The 22,723-nt window shown below is 35.5% G+C and overlaps 1 protein-coding gene across 2 annotated transcripts in view; it reads left to right on the plus strand.

The window, feature by feature from the left end:
- PCDH7 (protocadherin 7) overlaps positions 1-22,723 on the plus strand; it is a 290,346-nt gene that overhangs the window by 115,838 nt on the left and 151,785 nt on the right. For both annotated transcript variants that reach the window (XM_013128453.3, XM_005146702.3), the window contains one exon: positions 19,937-20,153. In XM_013128453.3, the coding sequence (XP_012983907.1) occupies positions 19,937-20,153 (217 nt within the window). The remainder of the gene's footprint in view (positions 1-19,936; positions 20,154-22,723) is intronic.

Here is a 22,723-nt window from a genome sequence, read left to right on the forward strand (position 1 = left end):
AACCTGGTTAACTTGCATCTTGACTTAATAGATAGATTAACATTGAACATTGTATATCACAAATATAGTGAAGTGAATTGTTACATGGTATGTCACTTTTCAAACACAGAAAAGTTCCATATGTTCATTAAGTGAGACTTATCATATGTCAATGACCTGTGCACGCCACCTATATACAATAGGTCAAATGCATTCAGATTTTCCAGAAAGAAATATGTGAACCTTATAGTTGGGGAAATCACTTTACTTTTCCCAGCCTGTGCTTATTGCTTGATGAAGTAATCTGGAATAATTTATTTATAAATAGTACTATATAGTTGAAATAATCTGTATTTCTGAAGTACTCTGAATTTCTCAAGTTAAAACATACTGTATAATTACATTATTCCTAAGAAATAGCTGAGCTTAGTCATATTAAGCACTTTCTATATCAGTTACACATTTAATATTGCTTAGTTTTTTCTGATAAATCTCATACAAGATTTACCCTAGTCCAAAATACACATAGTCCATAAGTTGTTTTTTCAACAAAAAACTGTTTGGCAAGAAATATGTAACTGGGTAGTTAGACTTCTTGTTTACTCTTTTTCTGCTGTCCTTTTCTTTTTATGCTTTTTTTTTTTTTTAATGCTGTTTTCAGATACTTGTATGTGAGAGCCCAGAATTGGACGCTCTAGGTATTACCTCATTAGTGCTGAGTAGAAGTAAAGGATCACCTCCCTTGATTTGCTGGCACCACTGCTCTTACTGCATTCCAGGATAGTAGGATACCTGAAAGCCAATGGGCACAAACTGAAAGAAAGGAGGTTTTTCTCTCTGTACATCAGAAATCACTCCTACTGTGAGAGTGACCAAGCACTGGCACAGGTTTTCCAGAGAGGCTGTAGAGTTTCCATCCTTGGAGGTATGCAAAAGCCAGCTGGACATGGTCATGGAATATTGGCTGTGGATGACCCTGCTTGAACAAGAGGAGTGGACAAGATGACCTTCAGAGGTCCTTTCCAACCTCAACCATTCTGTGACTGTGATTACGTACAACACATACCTGAGTTAGCAAAAAAACAGAAAAGCTAAAGGAACTCGGCCTTATAATTTTGTCCTTGATACTAAGCTACAAACTATCTTAGATCTTCTCTGACAGGTATGTCCATCTGTTAATAGGGAGCGGGGGCACCATCTGGATTGTTACTTTTGTATCCTCTAGCACTGTCCTGTCAGCTGACCAAAAGACCAGCATATCAGACATATACAGAAGGTTTCATATAAAAGAAAGAACATGGGGAGCATGAGAACAGTGAATGTGAGAAAAGTGATTGCACAAATGATTTTTTTGTGTAAATACACTCATGCCCATGGTGTGTGTGCAGATTTATGAAATTTTCTAAAGGTTATACATGTATATATTTCAAATAAAGCTGTGTGAATGACTGTCTTTGTAGGACTCTAGAGAAAGGGCTTTTTTAGCCAGAAAAATCTCAGTCCATTAGATCTGTCGTATGTGGGTTGTGTGCAGGGATCACTGAAGTGTAATGGTTCTGATACCTTATAAAAACTGTAAGGGTTTCCCAGTAATGATGAGTAGGGAGAAGAAAAATACAAAAAAGAAAACTCAAAAGATACATTTTTCTTATAAAAATGAAAATTTGTGAGAGTAAAAATAGCATTAAAAAACAATTTTGTAAATAACTTTATCTTTTATAAACACATATTAAAAACATGTATGGCTCAATTCAGCCAAGTTCTGAAAGAAAAAAAAAAAAAAATTGCTTTTAAATGAAATCGATACTTTAAATTCTTTCAAAATCCCTTTTCTTTTTTTTTTTCTTTCCCTCAGAAGGCTGAATTAGCTTACCCTGAAATCTCTTTGCCCTGAAATGCTACTTTCTTTATGACAGTATATTTCCTGGAAATACATGAGCATTTATATCTATATTGGAAAAAAATCAGATATTCACATACCTAAAAGAGATTTTCTTCTTGTATGCACTAAAATAGAAGATTAAGTGACCATAAAGAAAAACTCTTACACATTTTTCTTGGGCTTTAAATAATTTTTAACAAAGGAGAGTACTTCAAAAACTTAAACTTTGTTTTCTTTCTCAGTGGTTTTTCAGGCATTTTTGTATATGTCTTGTAAAACGTCTAGTTGTGCCATGTTTATCAGGCCAAATTAAGATGACAAAATTAAGGGGCAGTGCAAAGAGTATCTATGAGCTCAGGCTTGATCTTAAAATTAGAATTTGAAATATTAGCATAATTGTACAGCTACAGAAATTCTAGTTCTAGCTTTTTCATAGTTCAGTGAAGCTGAGCTCTTTTGAGAGCACATATACCCATTACAAATTCCACTGAGACAGTAACCTCAGAATATACTTTTAAAGGTTGGAAACAATCAGTGTTTGTGATGACCTAGCAATGTGTTCCTCACCCTCAGTTATTTATTTGCAGAGGCTTACTCTTTGGAAACAATTGAAAGATAATTTGCATAATCACATACAGTATTGGAGAGATTATATCGGTCATATATATTTGCATATTTATAGTACTGTTGCTGGCCAGAAATTTACATGTTTTTGTACAAGTATCTAAAGATACATAGCAAAAGAAAAATCATCAGTACCTCTGTTTCCTGGATACTTAAGGCCCCAACAGTAACTTCAGTTATTTGAAATACTACTATGTTAGCTTGTTTTTCTTATTTGTGCTCCTAACACTCTCTATCATAAACTTACAAAGTCTAGTTACAAGGTCAGGGTAACCATTATAGGAAAGTAAAAAGTAAGCCTTGTTTTGAATCTACAGACATGTGAAAGACATTGCCAAAGCAAATTAAAGGCACTAAATACAGACTTTTCAACATCCTTTTCATTTCCCTTCAGCATCCTTCCTTCTATCTGAAGAGTGCTGTGATAAACGTAGTTACAACAACACCACTTAATTATTTTACAATTAAACCAAAAACTCATGCATTTTCTGTTACCTTTTATGTAATGCTTAAGAAAGGTAGAACTTCATCTTTGGAGGCATGAAATAAAAAAATTGATTAGTCAATTGATCTAACTACCTCTAAACTTTGTTACATTCACAGCTCTGAATAAGAGTTGTATCTTTAATTATACACGGACTGTGGCTTTATATTTATTTTGATCCAATAATCTATAATCACATGAAACAATCCAAGAAAGCAATGTCACTTCGGATGAGGATATCAGCATAAAATCAATTATAATAAATTCATTCAAATATGCCTTTAATTAGTGGAATTACTGAAATCCTTTTTCAAAGTTCTTGGGTTTTTCTGTTTTTGTTTTTTTTTTTTAAGTTTTGCTCAAAGTTTCTTTTCCTTACATCTGCTCAGACTTTCTGCTTTGTTTGTCCTGAACTGGAAAGAGAAACATCTTTTTCTACTACTTATCTAGAAGAATTTTTGGACAAACCTCGAGTGTAAATATTTATGCTTTGAAAGTAACAGACATAAAGCTGATACAGTGCTAAATAATTTTTTTTGGCCAGATGGTATAGTGGCAGCAATAAAAACAGCCAAATGGGAGAGCTACATTTAATTCTGGACTCTGCAATAAGGATCTGCCATTGGTGAGATTGATAGTTTTTTATTTTTAGAGGGTATTGACCAGGAAGCTTTTTTGCTAATGCCAGCTGGCTTTATGAAGAGCATGCTGCCCCATGCAATCAAGATCCAAGACTGTCTGCAGCCATAACAATATTGTTATGCATTCTGTTGTTTTGTTTGGAAAAAGCAAAACATCTTGGTATAACTAAGGAAAGAACAGATGCCTAAAGTCAGACAGCAAGAGTACATTGATTTTTATCAGCTGAGAATTTGACCTCTGTAATCTTATTCATTCACATGAAGTAAATGAAGAATAAAGTTGGAAGGTTTGAAGTTGAAATTTCACACATTCATCTATATGTTGTTGTATGAATAGAGATGCAAAGCACTTAAAGAAGCTCATAAACAGCCTTCCAGTGCCATTCACTTAGAGTTGGCTCAGTTGACTTCACATGGCAACACAATCTGCGATGTAGAGATAAAGCAAGTTTGAGATGTAGGCCCAGACTGGTATGCCAGAAAGTCCAATTATTTTATATTCTGAAAGGAAATTGAAAAGTTGTAGTTTCCCTAGGGAATCATAAAAATGACTGTGTCCTGTGAGGATCCAGTACTGATTAACAGTACAGTTCATCAGAACCTGCAGGCCAACCTGACCATGGGGAAAATGGCCATGCTATTTAGAGAGCACTTCTGGTGGAGAATTTTGATATTTTTCTTATGTGATTCTTTTCTAAATTATGTGATGTTTTCATTATGTGATACTAATTTATTTCTGTGTGACAATATTGCAAAAACTGTTTCAGAATGAAAACTTCTGGTTTATTTTAATTATGAAGTCACTTGTCTATGTGACTCCCCTTAGCAGCAGAACAGACAATTTATTTCACCTTGGCACATTTTCTTAACAATATCTTAATATTTAAAGCTTCTTTGGAACTGATAACAAGCATCACAGTGAATGTCTTGAATTACAGTCACAGCATTAAACACATTCTTAGATGAATATTTGAGAAAGAGCATAATAAGGATGAATTTTACTCTCTGAAAAGACAATGTGGACTACTTCTAATCATCTTTCAATCGTAGTACACTTCTGTGGGCCTCTGATTTCTTCCAGCAAATTTATTAGACTGGGTTCTCCTTGTGACCTTGTAAGTTACCCATCAGGGTTATAACTGTGAAAGAAAAGAACATGAACTCCAGTTTTTAGAAATCTTTTAGAACTTTTCTGAGTCTCAGAAGTTTTCAAATCATAGAATAGTCAGGGTTGGAAAGGACCTTAAGATCATCTAGTTACAACCCCCTGTCATGGGCAGGGACACCTCACACTAAATCATATCACCCAAGGCTTTGTCCAACCTGTCCTTGAATACCGGCAGGGATGGAGCATTCACAACCTCCCTGGGCAGCCCATTCCAGTACCTCACTACCCTAACAGTAAAGAATTTCTTCCTTATATCCAATCTAAACCTCTTCTGTTTATGTTTCCACCCATTACCCCTTGTCCTGTCACTACAGTCCCTAATGAATAGTCCCTCACCAGCATCCTTATAAGCCCCCTTCAGATACTGGAAGGCTGCTATGAAGTCTTCTCTTCTCCAGGCTGAACAGCCCCAACTTTCTCAGCCTGTCTTCATACATGAGGGGCTCAAGCCCCCTGATCATACTTGGAACCCACCTCTAGACGTGTTCCAACAGTTCCTTGTCCTTTTTATGTTGAGGGCACCAGAACTGCACTCAATACTCCAAGTGAGGTCTCACAAGAGCAGAGGAGAGGGGCAGCATCACCTCCTTTGACCTGCTGGTTATGCTCCTTTTGATGCAGCCCAGAATATGGTTGGCTTTCTGGGCTGCAAACACACACTGAAGTAGGCTCATGTTCATTTTCTCATCGACCAACACCCCCAAGTCCTTCTCCGCAGGGCTGCACTGAATTTGCTTTTTGCCCAACGTGTAGCTGTGCGTGGGATTGCTCCAACCCAGGTGTAGGACCTTGCTCTTGTCATGGTTAAACTTCATGAGGCTAGCATCAGCCCACTTCACAAGCGTGGCAAGGTCCCTCTGGATGGCATTCCTTCCCTCCAGTGTATCAACTGACCCACACAGATTGGTGTCATCAGCAAAATTGCTGACGGCACACTTAATCCCAATATCCATGTCGCTGACAAAGATGTTAAACAAGTCCAGTCTCCAACAGCAATCCCTTAGGGACACCAGTCGTTACTGGTGTCCAGCTGGACATTGAGCTATTGACCACAACTTTTTCATGCAGCCATCCAGCCAGTTCTTTATCCACTGAGTGGTCCACCTATCAAATTGATGTCTCTCCAGTTATAGAGACAAGGATGTCATGTGGGACAGTGTCAAATGATTTGCACAAGTCCAGGTAGATGACATCAGTTGCTCTACCCATCCATCATTTCCGTAGCCTCGTCATAGAAAGCCACCAAATTGGTCAGGCAGGATTTCCCCTTAGTGATGCCATGCTGGCTGTCACCAAGCACCTTGTTTTTCATGTGCCCTAGCATGCCTTCTATGCCTTTCCCAGATAACGCGATAATGTTCTTATGATCAAAATATATCTGTAAAAGTGATTGACAGGGGGGACTACACAGTGACTATTAAAAATGTAGGGTTTAGTGAACTGTAATTTAAATTGATCCTTCATCACCCACATAACAAAATGTGTCATAAATCTTTTGTTGTCTGTTGTATTTATGAGACATGCAAGCTTAGAATATTTTTCTTCCTGCTATCTTACATTCAGAATGACTTAAAGAAACTAAAAGAACATGAGTGCTAGCTAATGCGTGTTCCTGATAATAAAAATTTATTACTCTTTCTTACAAGCAAGATAAACAATCTGAGGAATTATCCATGAATATTGCCACATTTGAGCTGTGCTGAAAAGATCTTGGAAGGTACTAGAGCAAATTACCTGAATCTTTTAAAATTGAACCTTCTCACCAATCTGTAGGTCTTATCAGTGAAACACATGCTGTATTCACCAGTGAGAGAAAGTACTTTTCCGTATTTAACTTATTGTCGCATACTGACATTTTAACTGAAGAAGTGTTCTTTTTTATGCTAACCAGTTCCAGAATACTTCAAATAGGTTGACTATTAAAACCTGTCTTGAGGTTCTACTTGTAAAAATAGATCTATAAAGTTTTAATTATAAACACTTTAAATACTTTTATTACAAGCCATGCCCTTCTGCTGATATTTTGCAGTATTTGATGCATAACAATTTGACTTTTCTTCAGATACATAACTTCTTTAATGATTTTTCTATTATGAATATCTTTTCAGTGATTAACAGATGTCTTTCATTTGCAGGTCTGAATCTGAAGTGAAAGATAAAAGTGATTTTGTTTTGGAATGCAAAAATGAAAATGAAACTGCATATGTGGAAATCAAGTCCTATGATAATAAAAGTAGGCATATCCAAAATTTAGCAAAGTCTCCACTGTTTTCCAGCAATCATCTCATTGCCTACTTCAGAAGTCATGCTTTTAATATTAATTGGCTGGAGCATATATTGACAAACGCATGCCAGGATTATTTTTATTAGAAAACACTAATTTAAATTTGGTTTCATAGACTTTCAGCACTAGACTTTTGAAGGGAAATAAAGATCCCTTCTGTGACATTACATTGTTTTCCCAATCAGTAATAATTTTGTGACAAGTTAATGCTTGTAATCGATTCCAGAAAAAATGTTCCAATACTTCTTATAAGGCTTTATATTTAAAACACCTTTACTGTGTTAACTACATTCTCAAATAATTACTGACATTTTGAGTCAAGTGTAAAGTAATAATTTCACATTTCAACAGCTCTTACACTTGAGCAGTTTGGTTCAAATGATATCACTGACAATGACAAAGTAAATTTTAACCTAAAAAGATGAGGTTGCAGATGGCCATAATAGGAAACATGCACCAATATCTACACTTAAGTAGGTGATAATTTATGTAACTAATTGTTTTTAAAAAATATATTTGTGTTTATTTTTTTATATTTTTGCAACAATTAGTTTATTATCAGCTAAATGTCTCCTTTCAGAGAGTGCTTTAAAATAACCATCAACATCTCCATTGTTTTTTGAACCACTGCAGTTAGAACATTTTCATAAAATGGAAGAATAAGTATATTTTAATTTTACAGTAGTGTTATAGTTTTAAAGGCTTTTCAGTATGAAACATGAAAAAGTAAGCAAATTACACCTTCCCACCTGTATTTGTCATGAGTTTTAATTTTATGGAGTGGCTGTATAGATAATTAGCCTTGCAATATAATTCTGGATGTGGACCTCATCTGTTATTTTGTCTGTAACTACCTTTTTATCACTTTGCTCCTCAATTACCTCTTTTAAATATATCTTGTCCACCAATCTATTTATCACAATGAAAGTGTATGTAACCCTGATTAAAATAAAATAATGGAAGAAATTGTATCTTAATGTTCATTTATGCTTCCTTTTTTTCTACCAAACCTATAGAGCCTTTTCAAATATCTAATTTCTAAAAAAAATTAACCATTTTCCCTTTCAAGACCCTGTATTTTGAGGCTGTGGCATTTTATTATTATAACTTACATAGCTACAGATTTCAGCAAGAATAATATTTGTTGCATCTGACTTGAGTGATCTAAAAGTTATGTAGCTAATTTAAATTCATCAGTATTTATTGAAAACTATTTCTATTCCATTAAATAGCCTCCTAGACAGAATACATTTCTATAGTTCTGTCCTTCCACTTTTTATAGAGAGCATAGCTGACTATCTGAGATTTTATTCCTGAGTTTTTATTGCCCAATTTATACAAAATTTGTCAACCATATAAAAATCATGATGCATTAATTTTAAGACATTTAAATTTAAAGCATAGTTTGGACAACTTAGATGAATGAACAGTAAACATGCATTGAGTACTACATGATGCATAAGAATAATATAAAATATTGAATCTATTGCTTATTTTGAAAAACATTGGAAAACACTTCAAGTGTAGATTTTTTGAAAATGTATCATCACTGATAGAGTTTTGGTGACCACTGCAAAAATCCTTATTCCTAATCACTCACAAAATGCATGAATATATGTATTTGCATATCTACTTTATTAGACTTGAAGTGCCTGGTTTGTCTATTCATATGTGTTTAGAATTTATACATATTCCTCCATTAATTATTGCTGAATTTTCATATTTGTTTTTGTGATTCTCCCTGTTCATATTGGGCTAGAGTCTTATCTTATGAACAGCTGCTAAAAAGAAAATAGTCTCAATGATATTAATAATTAACATTTTTTTTCAATGATGATAGGATAAAGTCAATCGAAATGCGACACTTAAGACGCAAAGAGGTCCACTACAATGCAATGTATGCATTAATAATTCAAATCTTTATTGATGGTTATTTTTTTCCCTTGTTTATCTAATGAGTTGTATACAGAACACTGTGGTCTATTAACAATATGTCATGGGTTCAGCCGTGGTAGTCATTTTTCTCCTTGTAGCTGGTGCAGTGCTGTGTTTTGACTTCTGGGCTGGGAGTAGTTGCTTGATAGTGAGCATGTTTTGAGGGTGTTTTTGTTCAAGGCTTTTGTTTTTGTTCAAGTGCCTTTTGTTCAAGGCACGTGTTCTGCCGGGGAGGAGGGGAGTCCGGGAGGAAGGAGAGACAGGACACCTGACCCAGGCTAGCCAATGGGGTATTCCATACCATAGCACGTGATGCCCAGGATGCATACTGGGAGAGAGAGAGCTGGAGGGGTAGAGCTCTAGAGGAAAATGGAGGAGGGAGCACGGGGTGCTCGGCCGGGCAGGGTGGAGTGAGTTATGGGTCGGTGGCTGGTGGGGTGTTGTATTCTTTTCGCTTGTTATTGGCTGTATCATTATTATTGTGTTATGCCTTAGCAATTAAACCGTTCTTGTCTCAATCCGTGGGGGCTACATTCCTTGGATTCTCCTTCCTAACTCTCCGGGAGTTGGGGGACTTGGTTTAAACCACGACACAATATTAAAAATATTTCGTCTAATCTTAGCAGTAGGAACTTTTCATAACTTGAAAGAAAATGCTATTTCTTGTGCATCAATGCTTTGTTAATACTAAAACTTTATGTTTTGAAAGGCTCATATATAATTTAGCTATTTATATATGTGATTTCAGTGGCATTCAAGTAAAGATTCCTTTGCAGACACAAGCTTCTCATAGCTTTCTCTCAGCACAGAGAAAACAATTTCTATAAAGGGCTATGTCTACATTACCAAATAAAATAACACAGGAAGAATTGACCTCTATAGTGGAACAGTGGGTGCTGAGGCTGATTTTTCATACTGTATGCATTTTGTGGAGTTTTGCAGTGGACAAGCTGTAGTCTGATCCTGTGAACTGAGCCCCTGTTAGTTCAATCTAGGCATGCTTTTGGATCATATCCTTCATTTGAATTGCATCCAAAGAAAGTCCAGTATATTTGCTTCAGGATAGTTCTTCCAAGAATAACAAAGTACAATAATTGGGGATGATAAGGAGATTAATTTGTGTAGATCATACTTTATGTGAACTAAAATATTGAACCAGATTCATTAAAAATGCTATACAGAATCTGACAATTTTATCTTTTGTAGACTGTTCTGTGTTTCTGAAATCTTATTCTTTTCTATATATATGTATATAAGTTTATACATACGTATACACATATATGTGAAATAGAATGTTGTGCCAAAATCTCAAGTGATATATGCATATATGTGAGTATTGCTTAATTGCCTTACTTGTTTCTATCACATCATTTTGACCCATTGGGTTGCAGACAACTAAGGTATCATAATTCTGGAGCCTATGAAAAATATGTGTGGACAGTTTTTCCAGACTCATCTTTTCGCTAAGGGTAGTTTTATGTAAATTACTTTGTAAGCAGGCTTTTTAAGGGTTTTTCGGGCCTCATAACTTGGGTAAAGGGCTACATTCTTTTTTCTTTCAACACATTAAGTTATTTTAATAATGTTCTAGATTCAAGAGACGCTGATGATATCAGCTCAAGTATCTGGATCATTGAGATGGTAGGGTGGAAATGAGGGGTTTATTTTCAGAGGATAATATTTGAGCCAATGAGAAACTTAAATGAAATAGTGTAGCAAATAGACAAAGATAAAAATTTCTCATACTTTTGCTGAAAGCAGGAGCTAACAGACATAATAGCCTTTGTGAACTTAAATCCCTGGGCTAGTTTTGGGTAGCAACTTCTTTGCTGAAAAACAGAAGGAAAAAAACCAAACAAAACCCTCCAGGAAAGACCGACTCATAAAATATTTCAAGAAAAGAGAAAGATCTGATCACAAAAAAGTTTGAAAGTGAAGAATGTTAGCCACTGTGAAAGTGTAAATAGTAGGTAGTATAAGATGCTGGAAGGACACTCAGCTAAATGAATACTGTTCTAGTGCTGTAGTGATAGATTTTGGTTAAACAAAACAGTATTCTTAGGATTTTAATGAAAATTATTAGAAAGAGCTAGAATATACTGTACTAAATTCAGAGCAAAAATAGTAGATTAACTGAAACAGTGTTTAACCCACATGTAAAATTTAGAATAAATTTGGTGTTTTTTTTTTTTTTATGAAAACAAAAATAACATAAAAGAATCTAATTTCACATTATTCTTGGAAAGACAAAGTTTTTCTTGCACTAGAAAAATATGAGAGCATTTCAGGACTGTGGAGGCTTGATTCTTATTATTTTCAAACAATAGGATTCTGAAGTGGTAACAAAGTTATATGTCTATGAGCAGCTACATATTCTTATTTATTCTTGGTTTCTTTATGCTCGTCTTTCAGTAGTTACCATGAAGAGCTCCTATGAAATGCTAGGAATATTTGCTTCATTTAAAAGCCTTGTAGATCTTGTTTGATTTTTTTTTTTAAATAAATTTGTGTGTTACTTTTAACAGATACAAGGGTTATTTGGAATCTGCTTAATGAACATAGCTGAGTGAATGAAAAGTATTTGGGGCTGCTGAGAAGTCACTGTGGGTGATTCAGAAAGGCAAATTTGGATAACAGGCATGAGAGGATATTTGAGAAGAACGCTGAACTTCAAAGGAAAAAGTGTATGAATGTTGCAGTAGAGATGCCCATAATATAAAATGCATATTGAAATACTGTTCCTCAATATAAAATCTTATCATGGAGCTTTGGGCATAAGCAAATAGATAGCGGATTTGTATTTCTTAGTTGCACAGAACAACAAAAAAAATTCTTTTGGTTCATGACTGCAGCTCACTACTGCAACCAAAATTAAAAAAAGTGCTACCAAAATAAATGGCAATAATGATGTAGAGTCTTTCTCCTGTGTATAGAATTCATACCTGATAGCTGAGCCAATCACAGTTCATCACAGGTGATGCCTGGTACAGACCTGTAATGTCAGATTTTTTTTTTTTTAATCAGCTCCTGTTTAAGGTTACAATTGTTACTACTTTTTTTTTTGCTAAAGTAAAAGAAAAAGTTCATTATTCTTACCAGTGGGTTTCTTCTCTTTTCCCCTCCTGCTGTAATACTTGTCTCAGGTTTTTCAGTCTCCTCATAGAAAAATAATGCCTATTCAGTTTCATTTCCTGCCAATTTTATATTAACCACAATGATAGAAACTTAGAACATAAGAATTAGGTGATTTGAATAAGGGAAAGAGTTGTGTGGGTGGAAACTATTCACCAATTGTTCATTAATATTTTGTTTGCCTTCCAACAAGCTTCCAGAAATTAAGAATGAACAGAAAGAAAAGGATAATGACATGTTTTATCGAAATTCAAGCACTAAAGAAACACTTTGAATTTATGTAATGAGTTGATATATCTCTTCTGCCTATTTTTTTAGATATATCCTACACAGAGTCACTATGTTAGTATTACGTGGAGATTGACATTGATTGACTTTCTGAAGCTAAAGGGAATTGTATTATTATTTAGGTTTGACTCATCACCAGTGTTTTTTCTGCTTTGGCATTAACTGAAATACAGAAATTCAATTCAAAAATAGGATACCATAGAATCATATAATTGGTTGAGTTAGAAGGGACCTCTAAGATCATCCAGTTCCAAACCTGCTGCTATTGCAGGGACACCTTCTACTAGATTAGGCTGCTCAAAGCCCCATCCAGCCTGGCCTTGAACACTTCCAGGGATGGGACAGCCATAACTTGTCAGGACAACCTGTTTCAGTGTCTCACCAGCCTCACAGTAAAGCATTTCTTCCTAATATCTAATCTAAATTTGCCCTCTTTCAGATTAAAGCCATTCCCCCTTGTTCTATCACTACATACTTTGTAAAAACTCCCTCTCTAAATTTCTTGTTTCAGCCTGTCTTCATGGCAGAGATCCTACATTCCTCTGATCATCTTTGTGGCCCTCCTCTGTACTTGCTTCAACAGGTTCACATCCCTCTCATGTTTGGGGCCCCAGATCTAAATTTAGTACTCAAATGGGGTCCCATGAGAAGAGTGGGGGAGAATTACCTCCCTCATCCTGCTGGTCATAGTTTTATTTTTTATGCCACCCAGTATAAGGTTGGCTTTCTGGGCTGCAAGTCTACATTGCTGGTCCATATTGAACTTCTCATCAGTCAACACACAAAGTCCTCCTGAGAGCTGCTCTCATTCAATTTGCCACCTAGCCTGTAGGTGGGCTCTGGATTGCCCCACCCAGGTGCAGGATCATGTGTCTGGCCTTGTTGAACTTCATGGGATATGCCAGGTGCCACCTCTCACTTGCCAGTGTCTGCCTGAATGGCATCCCTTCCCTCCAGCATGACATCACACACCTTGGTGGTGTTGGCAGATTTGCTGAGTGTGCACCTAATTCTGCTGTCCATATCAATGACAAAGATATTAAAAAGCACCAGTCCCAGTACTGACCCCTGGGGAGCACCACTTATCACTGGTCTGCACTTGTGCACTTGAGACATTGACCACACTCTTTGAGTGCAACCATCCAGCCAAGAAAAGCCTTCTTTACTATGCATGGCTGAACAGCATAACGGGTTGCTCAGAGAGGCTGTGGAGTCTCCATTCCTGAAGATATTGAAAACCTGACTGATTGCAGCCCTGGTTAAAGTATTCTAGGCAACCCTACTTCAAGCAGGATGATCAGATTATGTGATCTCTAGAACTGCCTCTTTGGTCAAGTTAAATCTTAGTGAATAACCTAAAATATCACATTGTTAAAGTGGGAAGTCATCTGATTTGAGAATTAAGGAAAAATTAATACTTTCTGATTTTCCAGGATTTTGGGTAATACACAGGTTAATGCAGAATAAATTAGTAGAAATATTTAAAATAATATAACTTGCTCTAACTTAATATTCAGTTGGGGCTAATATTTTATGCTTCTAAACGTATTAAGTTATTTCTTGGGTTGCATTTTACAGTTTTTCAAAGTATTTTCAAAAATCCCAGTTCTTTTGAGAAGCAGGTATTGTTACAGCAGGAAGGCCTGATAGAAGCTATTTTTGTCTAAGCACCAAGTAATTGAGAAAATTGCCAGCTCTTTCTTGTTACACGTTGGTGCATTCCCTTTGTATTTAGAATAAATTGTGAGGTAACTGGCTGAGAAAGGGTCGATGGTTGTAACCCTAGCTCTCAATTAAACATAAAAAAGATTCGCTCATCCCCCCCACTGCTGTGGTCCAAGTGCACTAGGATTTGAATCAACAGTATTTACAAAGTTGATAGCAACTGCTACACAGAAATTATGAGAGAATATAATCCATAAAAAATGTTAAGTATCAGGAAATACAATGCAAAACTATAATTTTTTGGAAAAGAAAGGAAAATGACTCTCATAATGGAAAAAAAGCCTCATGCAGCTTTATGTATATATTGATTTTTACCAGATTTATCCACAGTCTGTCCCTAAGGCCAAACTCTGAAATGTGTTCTTCATGAATTGAATGTATAATATGATTTTATTTTCTATCTTGGACAGGGAAGAGTTAATTAGTACAGGCTAAGATAAACGCTGTGCCATGGAATAAGTAAGACTCAAAAAGTACAAACTGAAAGATACATATGTCTTTGGCATTGCAGTTGCTTTTTGTTGTGTTGGTGAAGGGAAAAGAAAATATATATATGGTTTATGAAATACAATTGAAACAAGGAAGACCTGGTGATTTACCTTTGGGCTATAGTGAAGGATTATCTTTTGTCTATGATCTGATCATCTCTATAATCAGGAATAATTCCATATGCTGTTGTCAGAAAATATGATCCTTTTTATTATCAGACTTGTTGCTTCTTACTAAATGTGGCTCTAGTGAAAACTGCTCCTGCTAAGGGACTTGGAAAGTACTAGGATTGCTGTTTTGCTGGGAAGAGCTAGTGGGTTTATTTAGGTAAAAGCAGTTCTACCATGTTGATTCACAGTGCTGGCAGATGGAGCTGTGTTAATGTGTAGTGAAAATCAATAAAACTAAACATAATCCCCTCCTTTCACCTCATGGGCATGTGCCTTATTTTGTCAGGAAGATTTCTTATGCGTATTCTCACTTGGAAATTTCTCATGTGCATTCTTCTTTGAAATGTTACTGGTGTTATTATATCAATGGAAATACAAAATTATGGATGTCTGTTTCTCCTTGTTAAAGTGCATTATTTTTGGCATTCCAATAAATGTATGAGATAACCAACATTTTACTGATAACTTTTTGGAAATATTAATCCTGATATTCAGGAGGGGAGGCTGGGAGGAAGCAGAGACAGGACACCTGACCCAAGCTAGCCAAAGAGGTATTCCATACCATAGCATGTCATGCCCATGATGTAACTGGGAGTTACCAGGAAGGGCTGGTGCTCTGCGGGGGTTGGAGGAGGTATCGGTCGGTGCTCGGTCGGGCAGGGTGGGGTGAGTTATTGGTTTGTGGGTGGTGAGATGTTGTATTCTCTTTACTTGTTATTTCCTTTATCATTATTATTATTAGTAGTAGTAGTAGTAGCAGCAGCAGCAGTAGTGATTTGTGATATACCTTAGTTATTAAACTGTTCTTATCTCAACCCGTGGGGGCTACATTCTTTGGATTCTCCTCAACAGCTCTCTGGGAGTTGGAGAAGAAATGGAGGGGAGTGAGTGCACGAGCTGTGTTTCTGGGTTTAAGCCACGACAGTTCATTAGTTTTTTGTCAAAGAATTCCTACTCAGTACAGCACTTTAAAAATTTTTGATATGGACATCCAGATATGTTTAAAAAATTATTATTAATATCTTAGTAAAGACATATCAAGTTCATTTTAATTCAGAGGACAAATAATGATATTGTTAGGGATTTTCAGCTTTAGCTATAAACCAGACCAACTTTGAATCTGGCACAGGTATTCTTTTCTATATGCCATCTAGGTAAGACGTACGTCCTTAAAAGAATATGGGAAGATGAACAGGATGGTCCTAAATCTTTGATAGTTCTTTCCAAAACTTTTAAATTATATTATTGCTAGTCTTTTAACTGCAGATGTGATAACCAGATATTCTATGCTTGTGATCTAGTTGGTACTGCCTTCTGGAAAATCAGTGGGAAAGGGAACATAAAATTTCAAATAATTAACAATTTATTTTCATTCCCATTTTAAGTTGCATCACTTGTACTAACTGTAGATGATGCAAAGTGTTTATGGTGCAGCTTGTCTTTGCCACAAAGTGAAAGTGACCCCAGGCAGATGATTATGTCTGGAATTTGCATGTTTTCTCAACTCATCACAGTATCTCTATCAGCTAATTCCTTCCTTGAGAGATAATACGTTATTTAGGGATAAGGTAGGATCTAAGTAAATCCAGATTATGCATTTGGACAAAATTTGTGTCACTGGTCCAGAACTTAGTTGCAACTGACAGATAGTTACAGAGTACAGGATCTCATTGTATGAAGCTTTGGTGTATTGAACAGTTCACAGCTTAAGTACAGATCTAAAAAAGGATTTATAAAGTTATTTTTTTGTGAGGACAGTAAGACTAATTATGATGTGATAATCTTCAAATCTAGTCAAGATAAATCCTTAAGTGGAAGTTTAGAAGCTGATTTAAAATACCCATTAGCTATTATCAGTATTCAGTATTAGGCAGCTTAAGTGGAAATTCACTAAACTCTGTAGAAACTGATGATCTTGTGCTGATTTATACCATGTAAAATTTGTTCCATTTTTTTCCTGATATGTGTATGTCATGTATGTATTTAGTAGTGCATATTAAGTACACTTAGTATTTTCTTATGCTCTCTTATGCTTAAAAATTTAATGTGAGGGAAAATGTATAAATTACTGTTGCTTGCCTGTGTGATTCCACAGTATTACATTTTACCATATCTTTTCAAAGGTAAGCTGTATGACTTACACTAGATCTTACTTTTAAGAAAAATACAGTTTCCCATTAAGAACTAGTGTATGGATATTCCTTACATACCTGGCTATTTTGTCTGAAAGCATATTTCTTTGTTTATTTTCACTCAATACTATTTAGCATAGTAGTATAGGATATATAACAATACATTTACCCACATATATCTATATACCCCATATACCACCCTTGCAGCCTGAACCCCTGACTTCATAGAAAGTGCAACAGCCAGAGAGTGTGCTCACTGGGGAGACTCCCAAGATAGGGAAGACTGTAAGCTTGTCATGTCTTGCAACACAGGGCAGACAATACTTTTCACTTGCAGATTTGCAACTGCAAAATAGGGTCAGTGCTCTGGTAGCAGACAGAAGGGTGGAAACTCTGTGTGAGAAAGCTTCAGCATGAGAAATCATATTCTAAGGGGGTTGAGGTTTGCAGTGTGCCAGATGTTAAGACACAGGATGCCGTACTCCTGAGGCTTAGTCACTCATTGTATCATTATCTGCTGCTCCTTATCCACATGGGCATCAGTGACATTGTGGGGATGTTGACTATATCAAGAGTGACTACAAGGATCTAAGGAGACAAGGTGAAGGGCACATAGGAGTTCATGGTGTCTCTTCAGTCACAACAATGAAAGGCTTGGGAAGGAGCAGGCAGGTCTGTGGGACAGGGATTTTGCTTTAAGACCAATAGACTCCTTTTGGAGGATTGAGGACATCTGCAGAGAGACAGGATTCACTTGGAAAAGCTGGTAATGGCATCTTTTCTACAAGGCTGGTCATCCTGGTGAGAACCTCAAACTAGGAATGGCCAAGGAGGGAAATTACAACCCCCAGCTAAGTAAGGAGGTGGTAAGCAGGGGTGGATGACAAAAGGCGCAAGGTGCAAGGTACAAGAGAGACCTCTAGAATAATAAAAAAGAATAAAAAAGGGTTCACCTCAAAGATGCCATATGCACAGAAATATACACAACCTGTGAAACAAGCAGAAGGAACTATAGCTCTGTTACTCTTCTTTGCATTTATTTAGTTATTTCTCTGAGGGAATTAATTTGGGTAGAAATTACCAGTAACACAAAAGACAAGCTCTAATTGAAATATGAAAATACAATAAGAATGATGCTGATGTTTTGCAGGACCAACTATTGCAAAAGGGCTTTATCCTTCCTGCATGATTCAGAACTGGTAGAAAAGCTTTTAGATTTTTTTTGCAGTTTGGCAATGGTATTCCTTTCAAATACTCCTGGAAGGGAAAGATCTTACTGGGGAAAAGATACTCATAATGCATATTGTAGATATAGAGTCTTAATCCAGCAGTTCTAATCCTCCTCTATGCTTTCTACTATTTCCACATTAGTGAAAGAAACAACTATAAACTATTATAACTTGGTCTTCAAATCTGCATTACTTTTTTTCTCTATTCTTCTGTTTTGCTCCTTTGTCCTCCTTGCATTAGATATGATATGAAGCTCTAAATTAAAATGGTATAAAAGCACTTTGCAGGTGAAGAATAGAAAGAAACTCTAAAAGGTCAAAAACTCACCATGAGAATATCATGATTTTTCCCTTAGAATCTTATGTTTCTAGCAACACTCACATTTATAAACTTTTGATCTACTTGTGCCAGGAAGACTTAACATTGTATTTGTAGTCCAAACTATTTACCATCAGGACTAAATATATCCTCAAAACTTTGTATTCTCAAAAAAGAAAAAGTAAAAATTCTAACTGAGACTCCACCCACCCCTCTACTTGTGGACCATCTAATGTGGACTTCTGTTCTTCAGGGCTTGTGTAGGTGCTTGTTGTTGCTGTTTTCCCCCTTCTGGCTTGCATACACACTTCCACTAAAGAGTGACCAGAGGTGGGGTGATGTATGCCTTTGTCTCATTGTTACATAGGGCTTGAAATACATCTGAATTTAAAGGTGGGCAGCACTCTCATTTTAAACATAGGAAAGTCTACATAGTGTCTTATAAAATGGACCTACTGGTGTTTGTTGTAGAAGGTGCTTTCTAGAAAACCAGATATTTCTCTGTGGTTCTATAGCCTTGCAAACAGCAAGTTATTTCAAATCTATCATTACATTATTTGAAATATATCATTACTGCTTGAGTGTATTTAAAATCATAGGTGAATCCTCTAGCTTACTGAAAATACTGCCTGCCCTCAGTGTCCTCTGAAATGTGAAGGATCTACTCTCCCACTTCCTGGAATATTCACTGGTGCCAGGGTTCAGCATGTAGGCTTCCAGAGCAATAGTAATATCTGTCATTTTGAATGAATACAAATCTCTAACAATCTATGTTTGTACAGTCCCAGTGGAAGCATGCTGTGTCAGCTGTGCTCTCAGTACTTTAAAGGCTTTATTAAGTCAGATGGCAACACACCCTGTCTCCAGGCATTGAATTTTATGGCAGAGGAGCTAAGAGACTGAATCCTTTCCCCCTCTTCCCCTTCTTTTTTTCTTCTTTCTCATGTCAACTAGCTTTAAAAACCACCAGAAGTGATTTTATAAAAGGCTTATGGGTGTGCTGCCATGATGTTAATACCCACAGTATAGTTTACAGGTGAGAATTTATAACCACCCACACATTATTACACACACACACACACTGTCAAGTACCTTTATGCAGTTTGTGACAAACTCCATTCGAATTATTATTATTAGGTAAAAGAGAAACTGTATTTATAAATAATTTATAAAAGAATTTATAAACAATTATAAACCAGCTTGCTCAGCTCATGCAGCCATTTGAATGGAGACTGTGAAAAACTGTGTGAAGGTTCTGGACCATGTATCACAGTAAAAATCCACAGACACCCCGTCCAGTGGCTTTCTAAGGACTGTACTTGCTTTTTGCTTTAATTTAGAAAAAATTGTTTAATTGGTAAATGTTAAAATATTAGTTTGCTTAAGTCATGTTTTGAGAATCAGTTGTTCAAAGACGGAACTTTTCAGTGACATTCAGAATCTTTTCTCTTGCAGCCATTTCGTAGAGTGACGTTTTCTGTTGTGAGTCAGCCTCAGGACCCACATCAGGGGTCATTGCAGAGTTGCTATGACAGCGGTCTGGAGGAGTCAGAAACACCAAGCAGTAAGAGTTCTTCAGGGCCAAGACTGGGTGCCCTTCCACTCCCAGAGGACAACTACGAAAGGACTACGCCGGATGGCAGTGTTGGTGAGGCAGAGCATATGGAAAATGGTAGGGGCAAACACAACATTCACACACATAATCTCACTAGCAAGTGATACTAGGTAGACTTTTGAAAGGTCAGTCCAAATAAATAATAAATAAATAGTTAAAATTGTAATTATTTCATTTTAAAGTTTGTTAAAATGCAGATACACAAAATAATGGAACATAACACTACTAATAAAACCAACACTTTCTTTTCTTTACATAATTTAAAATGTATACTGCAGAAGCATTTAAAACATTGAAAAAATACAAATAGAGGGCTGGGGAGAGGGTCGCTGAATTAAATTCTATATTTTTAATTTTAGATGAAAGATCATAAAGGACATGTATTCTATTTTCCTTCCAATTTTGGTTCAAAAACTACTTAGGAAACTTCCCAGAATGTAATATGTATAGCATCAGCAAAAGAAAGTAAAATTTAAAAACCCCACTCTAGAGAATTCCCCTTTTCCCAAAAATATGATATAGACTGTTTTCAAAATAACACTGTCAAGTCATTGTTTAGAAAAGAACATTATATTGCTTTTCTTCACACTTTGTTTTGTACAGTACTTTTAGAACATCTCCTTTAAATTCAGAATCTATTTATGTAGAAGGAGAAAATGCTGAATCCTTATTTATTCAATAGCAATTCTGCAGCTATTAAAAGGAAAAGTAATTTAAATCTCAAATTTTCCTTTCTATCTGAAACTATTTAGAACTAAAAAAAATCTTTTCAATTTGAAATGTATTTCATAAACCTGAATGTTTTACTGTTCTCTGTTTATTGGCCTTAATCTAAAATTTTATAAAGTCAGACATTGACTTGTCTTTTTATTTGCCCATAAACATTAGCATAAATTATTGTATGTCAAATTGTACAGACTTTTGATAACCAAAAAAAATTACGGCTTTGCTAATCCAATTGGAATTGGTTGGTAAGCAAGAAGGGCAGCATATTTTCTGTAAAAGAATCAATGCATTAGTTTGGCTAAGTGCATGTTTTAGTTTTTCAGAGATTACAGCACTGGAGAATTGTTCTTGGGCTTTCCAGATAGGCATGTCAACCCCATAAAAGTATATTATTCTCCATGGAAAGATATCTAGTATGTGTGACTGAAGAGCGGCTACAGCAGTCTATATATGCTTATAATGTATATCCCAATAGTAGATGACTAATTGACCAAAAAAAGAAGATGGTATTATCCATCTCAAAAGAAGGTATATTAGGCTATGTATGTGTGTGTGTGTCTATATTTTCTCCTTGGTTGTTTATATGAATATATCTCTACATTTAATTTTTTCTGGGTATGAGGATAGGGAAGAAAGCCATACTCGTATTGCAAGAAATATGTCAGAAAAAAAAATTCTAGACTTTCTTACTAAATTGGGATGATTATTTTACTGTCTGTTTCGTAGTAAGATTTTGTGGTTAAGATAATGAAACTAAACAATTTGTTAATTCCCCCGGACATATAGCAGTGTAGTAGATTACTGGACATTAAATTCTAGTTCAGAAAGTATATTAACATTGAGCATGCCTGAACCATACAGGCAAAACTGTAAAGCCACAGTTGAATATAATTTTTAATATATTTGGTAGCCAATGAAAATCATCACACTTACTGAAGTGTAATTGAAAATGAAGAGTGCTTGAACTGTGTAAAAAATAAACCAGATTTTGTGGTGATGCAAAAACAGGTATTGCATTCTAAAAGTTAAAGTATTTTAGATGTTGGGTTGAGTTTTTTAAAAAATAGTATCACATAGATAGGATAGAAACATTGAGCTAGCTAGATACATTATTCCATGAATAAATGAATGAAAACAAATTTACCATAAAGAAATAATTTCACAGTGGGATTTGCATATAGTAGTCAGGAATTCTTTCTCCTTTATAAAACCACAAATGGAGACCTTTGAAAGGTGGGTGACAGTGTAATGAAAATTATACTCTACAGACTCCTGTATTTTGCTTTCACATTTTAAAAACAAAATTTCATCAGTGTCATGTCATCTGCCTCCAAACATTTTTGTTAATATTAGCCTATAAATAATGACTGAACAGGATGAAATATACTTCTGTTCTTTCATATATGTATTATCTGACATTTGAGTGAGTGGTTTCTGTGATCTGAATCTGAAGTCCACTTGTATTTTAACTATTCTAAGCATAAGTGTATTTTTTAATTCTGATAATATAATCTTCAGTATTAATTGAACATTCTGACAGAAATAGAATTGGAATTGAAATCTGTCAAGTGTTCATTTGTCACATTTAATTGGAATCTAGGTAATCTGCAGTGTCTAACTTGATTAGTTTTTAATCAGGATTTATACTAGATTTTTAATGCAGATTTTCCATGGAAACAGCACTTCGTAAGCTATGTTAGTTATTAATTGTTATTACTTCAAATATTTACCATTTAATTTCAGTTGGTGTGAAACAATGCAATTATAACTAATTGCTTTGGATTTCCTCTTATTTTAAATTTGGAAATTATAGTTTTCAGCACAATACACTAAACCCTCTGATACATTTGATACTTTCTTTTTGCAGGCTAAGATGACAAAGGAAAACTAATTTTTATAGT

The sequence above is a fragment of the Melopsittacus undulatus genome, chromosome 7 (assembly GCF_012275295.1).
Source record: "Melopsittacus undulatus isolate bMelUnd1 chromosome 7, bMelUnd1.mat.Z, whole genome shotgun sequence".
In the NCBI taxonomy this organism is placed as follows: Eukaryota; Metazoa; Chordata; class Aves; order Psittaciformes; family Psittaculidae; genus Melopsittacus; species Melopsittacus undulatus.